Raw genomic sequence first — 12,970 nt, 5'->3', positions numbered from 1 at the left:
ATCTCAATTAGAATCTCAATTAGAATAGGGTGTTTTTGTCCCCACCCCCAGAATAAGAAGCTGGATGTCCCTGACTCTTGTTTCAGCACCAGGGTGTGGACAGTGCCCGCCTTCAGCAGAGTCTTGCTGAGTTAGAGCTCCTAGGACAGTACCAGGCAGACCCTCTGTGAGGATGCTGGGGACTCACTCTCTAGGGATGATAAACAGATGATGGGGGCAGTCCGGGAGGGAGAGGGGCAGGCAGAGGCCAAGGCAGGGCCCATTAGGTGCACTCACTTCTGGAAGTACACGTTTTCATCCTGCCAGTACCAGGTGTAGGTTAGGTTGCCGGGATACGCCTCAGCCCGGCAGGTGAGCAGTGCATCCTGGGATATGTTGACAGTGATGTTCTCTGGAGGGGAAACGATGAAGGGAGGTCCTACGGGAGGGGAAGAAACAAACAGTTACTTCACCTTCAGGGAGAGATAGAGGGCCAGAAGCTACAGAGGAAGGCCGGCTTTTTCGGAAGGGCTATCCTGGGCTCTTGGAGAGAACATGACCTATACCCGAGGGACAGAATCCCAGATTTAGACGGTTGCCACGGAGATGCTGGCAGACACTTCTGGATGGTTAGGTTTTTGCTCCCCCAAGCAGGTCTCAGAGAAAGGAAAGGACACAGGAAGCATCCTGGAGATTACCCCCAATTACCCCAGCCCCAATGACTCAGTCCAAATGGACTTTATTTTTTTTCTCCAGCAAGCAACCTCCATTGCACTGATCTGACTGACACATAGTATGCATTTAATACATGCCTGTTCTTGACTTAACAATCACTGCCCCAACCATCTGCATCTCAGTCCCTCTCTGGACAATCCCTCCCCAGATGAGCCTTTAGAATCAGAGGGAAAGAAAAAAAGCTCTGTTTAAATCTGGAGCAAGGAATAAGCTTGCTTCTGGAAGACTAAGAAGCTTTTGCTTCTCTTCAACCAGCTGTTGGGGAGGGGGAGGTAAAATTAAAAAGAAGCGGTGGAGAGAGAAGGGAGACCATCAAACTCCAGCAGAGCTAAAGCTCCTGCCTTCTTCCTCCTTCCAGAGAGCACAAAGACTTCGGCCAGTTAACTGATTTCCTTCTCCCCGGAGAGGGGGACACTTCATCAGAGATGCAAAGGGACCCTCTGACCCTTCTCTGCAGATTAACTGTATCTCCCAAGAGATCCACTCTGAGATAGGAAGTAGGCAGAGAAGCAGCCTCAGTAGTAATTCCTTCCACCCAGTCCAGGAATAGGATGAGAACTGTCCTTATTCCTTACCCCTACCTCTGCACCACACACACACACACACACACCTTCTTGGACAATCAACAAGCATTTTAAGTGCCTACGTGCCCTACTAGAGTGACTTCAGTCCCTGCTCAAGAAGGAACAGCAAATTCTAGCCCTGACTCTGCAGACTCTGGCTGGGCCAAACGCCCTTAATGTTATTTAAATGTCTGAGGTTTGGATCAAATTCCCATCTTTATTTATTGATGTCATCACTAATGGATGGCCTGAAGGAGGTCTTCTCTTCTAGGAGGGAAGAGGCATGGCAAAAGACTCTGCTATCTACAGACTAAGATAAAGATCCAGAAAAACTTCCCTTCCATACTGAGGCCCAGTGGAGGCAGCACTGGACCTAGAATCAGGATGATCCGAAATCTAATTCTGACTCAGAGACTGCTGAGCTGTGTGATCTTGGTCAAGTCATATAATCTGTTTGCCTCAGTTTTCTCATCTGTAAAATGAGGATGATAATAATAGAACCTGCCTCCCAAGGTTGTTGTGAGGGTCAAATGAAATAATAATAATTGTAAAGCACTTAGAACAGTGCCTGGCACAAAGTAAGCAGTATGTAATATATATGTTATTATTGTTACTATTATTACTTTGTCAATAAGATAACCACAGGAGTCTGAGTTTGACATACTGGCCTATATGTCACTGGGAAAGTTCTGACTAGGAGTCCAATTCTCTATCCTCTGCCCAGTTCAAACTGGGTCATATCCTTACTACCACCATTTTACCTTTCTCTCTATTTCTAGTTAGTATTACTCTGTGTTTGCCAAAAACAAAAGGAAGCCTAGGAAAATATCTCTTACCTTGGACAAGCAGGTGGGTGGTATGGACAGCCTCTCCCTGTATGCTATATGCTCGACAGGTGTAAGCCCCTCTGTCATCGCGACTGACAGATGTCACAGTCAGGCTCCCATCACTCACCTGAAGCGAGGAAGGAAAAGGGACAGAGAACAGAAAGAGATCAGAATCTGCCCATGGAGGAAAGTAGCATCAGCTGTCTAGGACAGTCCCAGGGTGACATGAGAGGCAGCCAAGTGTTGCCATGGTGCACAGAGAACAGGATCTAGAGTCAGGAGGACTCATTTTCATGAGTTCAAATCCAGCCTCAGACATTTACTAGCTGCATGACTGTAGGCAAGTCACATAACTCTGCTTCCTCCTCTGTTAAATGATCTAGAGAAGGAAATGGAAAACTACTCTAACATCCCTGTCCAGAAAATCCAAAATGGGGGCACCAAGAGTCAGACATGATTGAAATGACTAAAGGACAACAAAGGGTGACATGAAATGTGATACAATTCTAGTCTAAGAGTCAGGAGAACAGATACAAATGTACTCCCCAATACTTAATAGCCATGTGACTAGGGGCAAACTATTTAATCTTCCTGAACCCAGAAATCCCCTCTCTAAGTGGGGATAATAATAATTGCAATTAGTTCACAGAGTTGTTGTTTTTTTGTTTTTTGCTGAGGCAGTTGGGGTTAAATGACTTGCCCAGGGTCACACAGCTAGGAAGTATTAAGTGTCTGAGGTCAGATTTGAAATCAGGTCCTCCTGACTTCAGGGCTGGATGCTCTATCCTCTGTGGCACCTAGTTGTCCCAACACAGACTTGTTGTAAGTAAAGGAAACAGAAATATAATCTAGCCCTATTATTTCACTAGAATTGAGACTCGGGGTGAAGAAATTCCTTCTAACAAATGCCCTTTTCTGCAACTTATACTCAGAGTTACATAAAACATTTTGAAGTCAAGTGACTTGCCTAAGATCACACAGTCAGATATGTCTGATATAAGACTTGAACTCAGGTCTTTCTAGTTTTGAGAGCAGCTCCTAACCCACTATGCTGCACTGCTCCTATAAAAATGTTAAAGCATGAATTATGGTTGTAGGCAAGAATAGAAAATTTCCTTATTTCTCTTTATTCTCCAGATCTACCCTCCCATTTTTTCCCCTGAAAATCTTTATTTCTCTTTTATTTTTACAACTCAACTTAAATTTAAAATTTCCTCCTTCTAGGAAGCTTTCTTTGATTATCTCTTTAGTCTGCCTGCCCTCCGCACCTACACCTAAACTGAGTAGAATAAGAGACTATCTATCTCTAAGAGAAAGCAAAATACATAGAGAACGGAGATGGGGGGAGCAGGGACAAGGCGGGTAGATTGCCCAGTGGATACAGCATTGGCCCTGGAATCAGAAGGACCAGAATTCAAATCTGACTTCATGCATGTACTAGCTGGGTGATCCTAGACAAGACACAATTCCCAAATGCCTCCAAAAATAAAAATAAAAATACAAAGGGAAAAAAAAGACAGATAGGCTGACTTCAAAGAGCCAAATTGAAACTATGATAAAAGGAGATTTGGAAAAGTATTTGTAGTGGAAAAATCCCATCAGGACAGGATTTATATCTTTTCCTCAGGATGAATAGTAGATCATTGATGATTCATGAATAGGCCAATCAAATTAAGGATATAAAACAATTATAGATTGTTCTGCCCAGGGAAGGATAGGTCAGAAAGGGTAAAGAGAGGGATGGATAGATCTGAGAGAAGAAGAGAGTTTGGAAAGAGGCCCCGGGCGCCTGATGGAAGAAGCACAGCTTGCCTAAATTATGTCTATCCAAGATGATTACTGAACCTCCTGGAGTCCCATGGCTGAGTCCCAAAAGAGATTCAGGAAAAACAAATTTAGCATATAAAAACTGAAGTCACACAAAAAGTTTACTAGTTGTAAAACCTTAAGATACTCTGAGAATTTTGTAATAGATTTAGAAAGGCATATGAAATCTATCTATATATATATACATATGCATAGAGAGACAGAGACAGAGAAAGAACCATGTATATATTATATATATATGAACCATGTATATATTATATATGCGTGTGTACCCACATATATATGTAAAACATGTATTTATATAATAAATTATAAATTTATGTACTTATATTAAATTTATATAATAAAGAGAAGTCTTCATTCCTCCCTTATAAATATGAAATTTGGAGAAGGAAGTCCTGGGTTTGAATCCCCATTCAGTAGCTCCTTGTCTGTGTGACCTTAAACAATTAATTTTACTTTGATGTGGCTCAATTTCCTTCTCTGTAAGATAAGGGAGATGGATGAGAGGATCTCTAAAGTCCCTTATGGTTCTAAATACTAAAATCCATTGATAAATCAAAATTCTAGCTTAACTAAATTGTAACTTGCAGTTTAGAGGAGAGATAGAGGGACAAATATCCGAAGTTTAGAAACTGTTTCTGAGAAGTCTGAGGTCTATGAAATGCTTAGAGCTCAGAAGTCCCTGAATGAAGAACTACCATGTAAAGCACACAGATGCATAATGAGTCAGATAGTTATTGGTTCATTGGGGTAGAAGAGCAGGGGTCTAATTCAATGGTCAACCCAGAAGTTACCACTCACCTGGAATTTCCCACTAGCCCCAAGGAGAGTCCCTTCCTTGAGCCAAGTGACAATGGGCTTTGGGTTCCCAAAGGCTGTGCAGGTCAAGGTGATGCTGCCTCCTTCCTTAGCCTCAATGTACTGTGGGGGTGTCTCTGTAAAGGTAGGGGGTGCTGAAAGAGAGAGTGAAGGAATGAAGAACAAAATGAAGTTACACTTGCTAAATCTCCCACTCCATGCCATCTAAGTAGTTTAGCACATGAATTCTGTCCATGATTCTATATAGAAGCATCGATCAAAAGAGGGAAGGTCCTTAATGACCAAATAGTCTAATCCCTTATTTTACAGATGAGTAAACTGAGGCCTAAAGATATTTTAAATAACTTTTCCAAGTCAAAGTAATAAGCATCCCAGATTATTACATGCTTCATATAGGTAATACATATAAGCAAAAGTCTTCTCCCTTTTAAAAAATGAATAGCTAATAGTTATGTAATACTTTAAGATTTGCAAAGGGTTTCACATATATTATCTCATTTGATCTTTACCAAAATGCAGTAGGGATAGTTAGGTGGTCAGTAGATAAACTGCTGATCTAAAGTCAGGAAGAGCTAAGTTCATATCCAACCTTAGAAACTTACTACCTGGATGAATCAGTTTGCTCATCTATGAAATGGGATAATAATAGCATCTGCTTTTTAGGGTTGTTGTGAAGATCAAATGAAATAATATTTATAAAGCATTTACATGACTTCAGCATGCATTTAATGTATGTTTTTATGCATATTAAATGCCTTTGATGTCTGGTACACAGTGGGCATTTAATAAATGTTCTCTCTCCTTTCCCTTGTCTAAACAAACCTCAAAACATTAAATCAAGCCCTGATTTATAGTGTTTACCTCTTTCTGAAGTGTAAGTGATCAGACTGAAAATTTAACAATTGGTTCTCCTATTCCGGTATAAGTTAGCAACAATCACCCTCCAAGCTACCTCTAGGTTAGTGATGCCCTCACAATTTGGAAGACCCTAAAACAGATCTCCATCTCCTTATTTTCAAAAGCATTTTATTTTTCCAAATACATGTAAAGATAGTTTTCAACATTCATTTTTGTAAGATACAAGCCCTACAAAGTCCAAAATTTTCCCCCTTCTTCCCTTAACATTCCCCCTTCCCCAAGATAGCAAGCAGTCTGATTTTCCATCTCCTTAAAGCACAGGTGGGGAGTTATATTCCTACCAACAAGGGCCTCCTTCCCTCTCAACTGCCCTCACAGAGGCAGAGTCTCCACTTTCTAAGATGACCCTTTGCCCCTTGAAAACATTCTAATAACTCCAGATCCTGCTTTCTGTGCCTCCTCCTCCTCCCTTACTTTTCAATTTTGATGAAAACTCCATCCTTTTTGGATAATCGGCTTTTGAGAGACTCAGTCTCATTTGCCTGAGCTGCTTTGGAACAGTAATTCAGTAGATCTCAAACCACTGGGATCTCTAGCCACCCCCTTTCTGAGAAGATCCACACAGCACCCATAAGACTAGCAGCTTCCAAGGAACCATTCTTGGGCCATGTTTCTCATACTTGTGGACTTGCCAACAGGATAAAGTCGGCCCCTCTATAGCCAGCCACATGGATAAGCCCATAAAAGTCAAAACCACACTGTCTAAAATCAATTCCTGGACACACAGTGAGCACTTAATCAGGTGCTTTCCTTCAACCTGCAAAGTCAATAACCTTCCAGGCCATTGCTGCCAGACTAGAGCTCTCATTTGTCCCATTCTCTCTAGTCACCTACTTTAGACCCTTATCTTCTCTTTCCTGGACTATTGCAATAACTTCCTATTTGGACCCTACCTCTAGGCTTTCCCTTCTGGGAGCCATTGCTCACACATTGACCAAATAGAAATTTTGTGTGACTCCCTCCCCTCCAGGTGATCTGAAAGCCCATCCCTGTCCGGCTTCAACCTTCTTCAGCTGGATCTCACATTCCTCTTCCTCCTTTGCCATTATTGCTGTGACGGCCATGAATCCCAACTCCCACCACCATGACTTTGCACACTCCCATCTACCCCTTCTTGACCTTTTGCCTCTTAGAGTCACAACTCCTTTCAAAACTCAGCTCTGGTGCCACTTGGGATCAATCAACAAATCAATCAATTAGCCACCAGAAACCTTTTCTGATTACAGCTCCTCTCCACATCCCACTTGTTAGTGGTCCTCCAGACACATATACATTCTCCATTTGTTAGTGCTCATCCTCCACATAAAATTTTTTGCATTTACTTTACATACATCTTATATCTACTCATCTTTGTATGTGCCATAGATGTGATATTCTTATTTTTTTGCCTTTTTTTAAAATTTGGTTTTGTGAGGCAATTAAAGTTAAATGACTTGCCCAGGGTCACACTGCTAGTAAGTATCTTAAGCACTTAAGTGTCTGAGGCAGATTTGAACTCAGGTCCTCCTGCCTTAAGGGTCAGTGTTCTGAACACTGTGCCATCCAGCTGCCCAGTTATTTTTACCTTTGTATTCCCAGAGCCTACCACAGTATCTTGCATACAATAACTGCTTAATAATAAACTGCAGTTGAAATAAACTTTATTGGGCCACATTTTTACATGAGACAATAAATGTTATTTAATCTTGAAGAATACATTTAGTATTTTTTACCTGAACTTTTAAAAATTTTTATTATTTTAAACTTAAGTACAAAATAAGAAAAAGAGGAAAAAACCACTGCCATGTATGTACACAGCAGAACGTGAGAACATTCAATATAAAGCAATAAATTTCCAAACCTATATAATGAGTACTATACACTATTTTCAAAACTATCCAATCTTTCTTTGCTTCCTTATAAATTTTCTTTTGTTTTCTGTTGTGCACTTTTTACTTTGCTGTGGGTTTGTTTTCCCTCCCACACCCTCACCCCCGCAAAAAATTAAGACAGATAGATAGACAGATATATACACATATATACACGAAAAAAAATCCATGTGTATACATACATTACTTTTACTATTTATATTCACATGGTTCTTGTGTCTGTTTTGACAGGTATATGCTCAGATAAATACCTAGTATTAATTTTAAAAATTATTCTATCTTTTTGAAATGGGACCCACATATTCTAATTCCCAGATCCCTTTTTTTTCTTTCTCCAATAGAAAGTAGAACAAGTGAGCCTTAGCATTTCTGCCCTTTGAAATACAACTACAGCATCTATTACTTCTGGTGGCAGACTCCAAAAAAAAAAAGATAATAAATTAAATTATGTCCTGAAGTGACAAATTAATTACTAATTACATAATTACTTTATTATTTAGGTGCTAATCAGAAAAGTACTTTAAGCAATTTCCAGTTTTCAGGAAAATAATGGTTTGACTCTCAATTATTTACTGAATTAGGTGCTACTTTGCCAAATGCATTTCCTGGCTTAATTCTTTTTGTACAAGTGCCCTATAATTAATAGTACAGGTTAGTAATAGGTTGGCTTCTTGTGGAGGTAATTCACAGACCTAAAACAAGGCTGAGGCTTTTCAGGTATTTTATAAGCGATAAAGAAATAATTGGGTTTGTTTCCGACCAGCTGGTCTTCAAAGAAAACACCAAAGGAGAATGAATTTGTCATTGTAATTTTTCACCAGTCTTTCATTTTAGAAAAATGATTTCCATCAAAGAATACTTTTTGTCAAACAAGCTTGTTCTTTCTATTGGAAAACGAGGGTTTGGAAATTTCTCCTTGAATTATGGGAAGCAATAGAAGAGAATAGTCTTCAGGGGCTGAAGGTCAAAGCTCCCTGCTTTCAGATAGGATGTTAATTTATCACTCACCTTGAGAAATATTTATTCTGTTCTCCCAGGTACAGAAAAGCTCTTTTCAAAAACTAATGCTATCTTACTATTCTTACTTATCCTCTACAATACTAAACACATGGCCATGAATGGTGTTAATATATTTGTTTGACAATTGGCTCTAAAACACCTATGAGAAAAGAAATTTATATCCCCTCTGTCTCTTCCAATCAGAAAACCCTTTCTTACATCTAAGCTAACATCCATTATTCTTTTTACAATTTCTTTCCATTTTTTCCTTACCTTACTTAGGGAAAAGAAGTTAGGAAGCATGGTAGAATCAAGGTTCAGTAAGCAGAGAGACCCATCATAAAATCATATGTTAGAAGCAGAAGGAATCATGAGATCACCTAATGATACTCAAATTTTTCTGCTCATGACATGACATTTTTTGCCCCCTAACAAAGTGAATGCTGAAGCTGGCAATACTAGAAAAGAGTGGGGAGATTCAACTAAACAGTTTCTTTTCATAAGAGAAGACATTTTTAGTTGTTCATTGCATGCTCAAAGTTCAACATGTTTTGAGGTTGATGTGTATGAGTAATAAGCTAGTTTTGTTTATTTTCTAAATACTACATTTACCATACTAGGTACTTTGGGTAAGTCAAGCTTTCAACAAAATTATTTACATTTTTATCTACAATGGCATAACATTTACATGTTATAGCCCATTTGGCTATTTAAATTCTTTAAGTCATCCAAATATAACAGAACTTTATAGAACTCCTGATCTAGTCCCAACCTCTCATTTTATAAATGAGGAAACAAATAATAAATAAAATGCAAGCTCCAGCAGAATATAAACACTTTAAGGACAAGGGCTATTTCATTTTTGTCTTTGTATTTCCTGTCTTGCATGAAAAAAGATAATGTTTATTTGTAAAATTGAAATCACAGAATGGAGATTTCAATCAGTCAACATTTATTAAGCACCTACTATCTGTGAGGCACTATGTTAAACAGCTAAATTTGAACCCAGACATGCTGATTTTGAAAACAGTGTTCCTTCTACTATAAGACATTGCCTTATAACACAGTGCTTAAAAATCTATCTTATTAGAATATAATATCCTGGAGGGCAGGGACTGTTTCAGTTTTGTTTGTGCATTGCCAGTAACTGCACTTGGCACATAGTAGGTACTAAATACCCCAAACCCCCACAAATATAATAAATCTAATATATGCATATGATTAACATAACATGAAGCTTGTTTGCTTGATTGATTGTAAAGCACTGGACTGTATACTGTTGAATGGAGGATTCAAAAGAAATAGAAAAAACACAATCCCTGCCTTTGAGGAGTTTATAATCTAACTGGAAAGAAAGCTTGCACACAGCAGATGAAATGGCTTTAGTACTCTTGGCATTGGCATATATTATATGATTCTTTTAGTAGCAGATTTACCTTCCTAATTATGTTTTGCCTGAGCTAATATTAAAATGAATTTTTCATTCCCTGAACACACAGCAGCTGGTAGCAGGGGAGATGACTCAAGAGCATGCTGAGTGCCAGGGGAAGCCTGGCTGAGATTTAAAATTTGCCGCGAATCAGGCACGTGTGAATAACTAAGAATTTCATGCATTTAGTGCTAGAGGCTGGCAGCAAGACACCTGGATCTGTCATCTCTGACTGCAGATTAACTCCCTAGAGGGTGGTTTGCTAAATTAGAAACCTAGGGTTCACCCCTACTTCAACCTGGCCAGAGCTCTAGGACTCAAAGTGCTTAGAGCAAACATGTCCTTAGAAAAAGCAACCTGCAAGATGTCCAGAGTCATCACTCTTCACTGGACACTCACGATCTAAACCACAAATCATATCACAACCCCAGTTACAGTCACTTCCCAGATCTCCAAGAGTCAGCATAGGATGCACAGGACCCTTCCCCACAGTCCAAGGGTAAAGCATCCTCTTACTAGTTCAACCAAGGCAACTCCTTTCAAGAGAAGACCTTCATACTTTATCTCTCTCACATTCTCTTTCTCTGTTTCTCTCTCTCTCTCTCTCTCTCTCTCTCTCTCTCTCTCTCTCTCTCTCTCTCTCTCTCTCTCTCTCTCTCTCTCTCTCTCTCTCTCTCCCCCACCCCCTCTCCCTTCACCCCCTCTCTCTTACACACACCTCTCCACATGTCCCTGGGCCTTGCTAACTTGACATCCACAAACCTCCCTCATAAATTACCTTGAGAAAATGGTGAAATAAGTGATGTCTCTCTCCTCTACCCCAGCCATCTCTTTCTGCACTTCTCTAACTTGATGGTGCCCTCAGGTCCCCCATTTCCTATATGTCTAGTGTCCCCCATTAAACTCAAAAGTAAAACTACTCATCCTTAAACTCATTCAAGAATAAAGTACAAGTGACTACTGGCAACTTAAAATTTTATCCTCCTGAAAACCTTTACATTTTAACATGGAATTAAATTTTTGGACTCCAGAAATAAAGTAATAAGAATTTTAGGCATCCTGGAGGCCCTAAAGTCTTGCCACATAGGTGGTTGCTTACTTCCTCTATTTCATTTCTGTAACATTCGGAAACCCAGGAGAGACCTCACCTCAGCTCCAGATCCCTGGCTCCCAAGATAGAGTACTAATCATGAATCATGGGTAACATTGGGGAGAGGACAAAGGGAGACCAAATGAACTTTGATTAGATTGTCATTCAGACCTTGCCAGAAGGAATTAAGGATTGGAAGGGAGGCTATAATAAAGGGAGCACAATAGAGGGAGTAAGAAAAAGTATTTTTGAAGCAGAAATACTGAAGACAATATCCTTGAACTGATCCATGAGGAAATGGGGGAAGGACATCAAGCTACTTACCATTGATGGTGAGATGCACCCAGCTGCCATTGTGGAAAGTGTCGTATTGTTGGTCCAGCATGAGCACTTTGCACTCGTACCAGCCCTGGTCTTCTGAGCGTACCTGCTCCAGCCGAAGGGACGCCTTATCGTGAAGACTGGCCCGGCCTGGAGGAAGGGAGGGAAAGGGGCCTCTCAGACTTCGTCAGAAGAGGCAGACAGATCATGGGCCCAGCTTGTCATTTCCCACCCCCACCCCCTGCTAAGATACAGGAAGGAGAGAATGGGAAACCCATCTCCCATATCACGCCAAGAAATGGGAAACCCTAGCCAAGGCCCCCAACACAGACACCACCAACAGCAGATGGTGGCGGGTGGAGAAAGATGTAAAAAAATCCAGGCATCCCGCCCCCACCTCAGACCCATGCTGGCCTAGCCCCAGACTTGGGAGGGGAATCATGGCTCAGGATGCTTGGCAGAGAAGGGGCCTTGGTTCCCTAGACTACGTCCCCCTCTTTCCAGAGCTCCAGGGGAAAGGAGGGACCTGACAGATGTAGAACGGAATTTTGGAAGAGAGATGAAAGACAGAAAGAAGCACACAGGCAGGATTGAGGAGGTTCCGGGCAGCAGGCTACGACAGAATTTAGAGCGTGTTGTCAGGAAACTGAGGCCTGAAGAGTTTAGAGGATTTTCCCAAGAAAATCATCACAGAAGTAGGACCCAGAATCCAAATTCAGCATTTTTATTCCAATGTTCTTTCCACTAGAGCACATTTTCTCTCTTCTCTGCCGGCCCATCTCAGTCCAGAGGAAACCCTGTCTTTGTCTTTGCTGTATCCCAAAACCTACAAACAGCATCCCTCTTTTACCTAGGTTCCATGTATGGAAAAAGAAATGTCACTGGTTGGGATCCTAGCCTTTTCTAATCCTACAGAACAAGGGTTCTCTCTGATGAAAGTGTCTTTGTATATGAGCCCTAATACACGATAGGCACTAAACTCAGAGCAAAGAGAGAGGGAGTTAAGCAGAAGGTCTTCTGGGAGGTCCATTCCCTCAGAAGCTTTGCTCTTTCTCTGGTATCTTGGACTTCTTTTCCTGATAGAAAGGACACAATAGCTAGCCAGGAGCAGTCTAGATGTCTCAACCTTCCTCTTGCCACTGAAAGGACATGGCAGCCTCCAAGCTTCCTATTCTCCATTTTTGCTACCACCAAATCCATCCTTCAACTCCAGGGCTATCCCACACTTCTCCTGCTTCCTTCCTCTGGGCCATGCCCCTGCCTCCATACTGTGGCCACTACTCTACAGAGGTTCCCAAGGAGCAAACAGAGACAAAAGTCAGGGAGACCTAGAAAGGTGGGAATTCTTAGGGAAAGGTTTTGGAACTTAAGAGTCAGAAATTAAAAATTCAGAAGTCGGGAGTCAGGCAAAGTCTTCTCTTATTCCACTGCCTCCTTTTCTCCAGACCCCAAAAATGTATGAACACACACAAACAGAGCCTGGCAGGCGGGTGGCTGGCTGGCAGTGAGTCACAGACACGGAGGACACTGCTGGTGGGAATAATTGCAGAGCAAGATGAAGATGGGGCCAGAAGGAGTGGAAGATGGATCAG

At 41.0% G+C, this 12,970-nt stretch overlaps 1 protein-coding gene across 6 annotated transcripts in view; it reads right to left on the bottom strand.

The window, feature by feature from the left end:
* Nucleotides 1-12,970, bottom strand: part of IGSF9B (immunoglobulin superfamily member 9B) — a 64,687-nt gene that overhangs the window by 36,087 nt on the left and 15,630 nt on the right. For all 6 annotated transcript variants that reach the window (XR_012488335.1, XR_012488336.1, XM_074303765.1 and 3 more), the window contains exons 3-6: nt 11,382-11,528; nt 4,736-4,887; nt 2,114-2,231; nt 277-418 (exon numbers count right to left, since the gene is read on the bottom strand). Coding sequence is in view for 4 of the 6 variants with exons in the window: in XM_074303765.1 (XP_074159866.1) it covers nt 277-418; nt 2,114-2,231; nt 4,736-4,887; nt 11,382-11,528 (559 nt within the window). In the remaining 2 variants the exon portion in view is untranslated. The remainder of the gene's footprint in view (nt 1-276; nt 419-2,113; nt 2,232-4,735; nt 4,888-11,381; nt 11,529-12,970) is intronic.

This window comes from Sminthopsis crassicaudata, chromosome 3, assembly GCF_048593235.1.
Source record: "Sminthopsis crassicaudata isolate SCR6 chromosome 3, ASM4859323v1, whole genome shotgun sequence".
Lineage (NCBI taxonomy): Eukaryota > Metazoa > Chordata > Mammalia > Dasyuromorphia > Dasyuridae > Sminthopsis > Sminthopsis crassicaudata.
The sequence above is the reverse complement of the archived record's forward strand: the minus strand, read 5'-3'. Positions and strand labels throughout refer to the sequence as shown.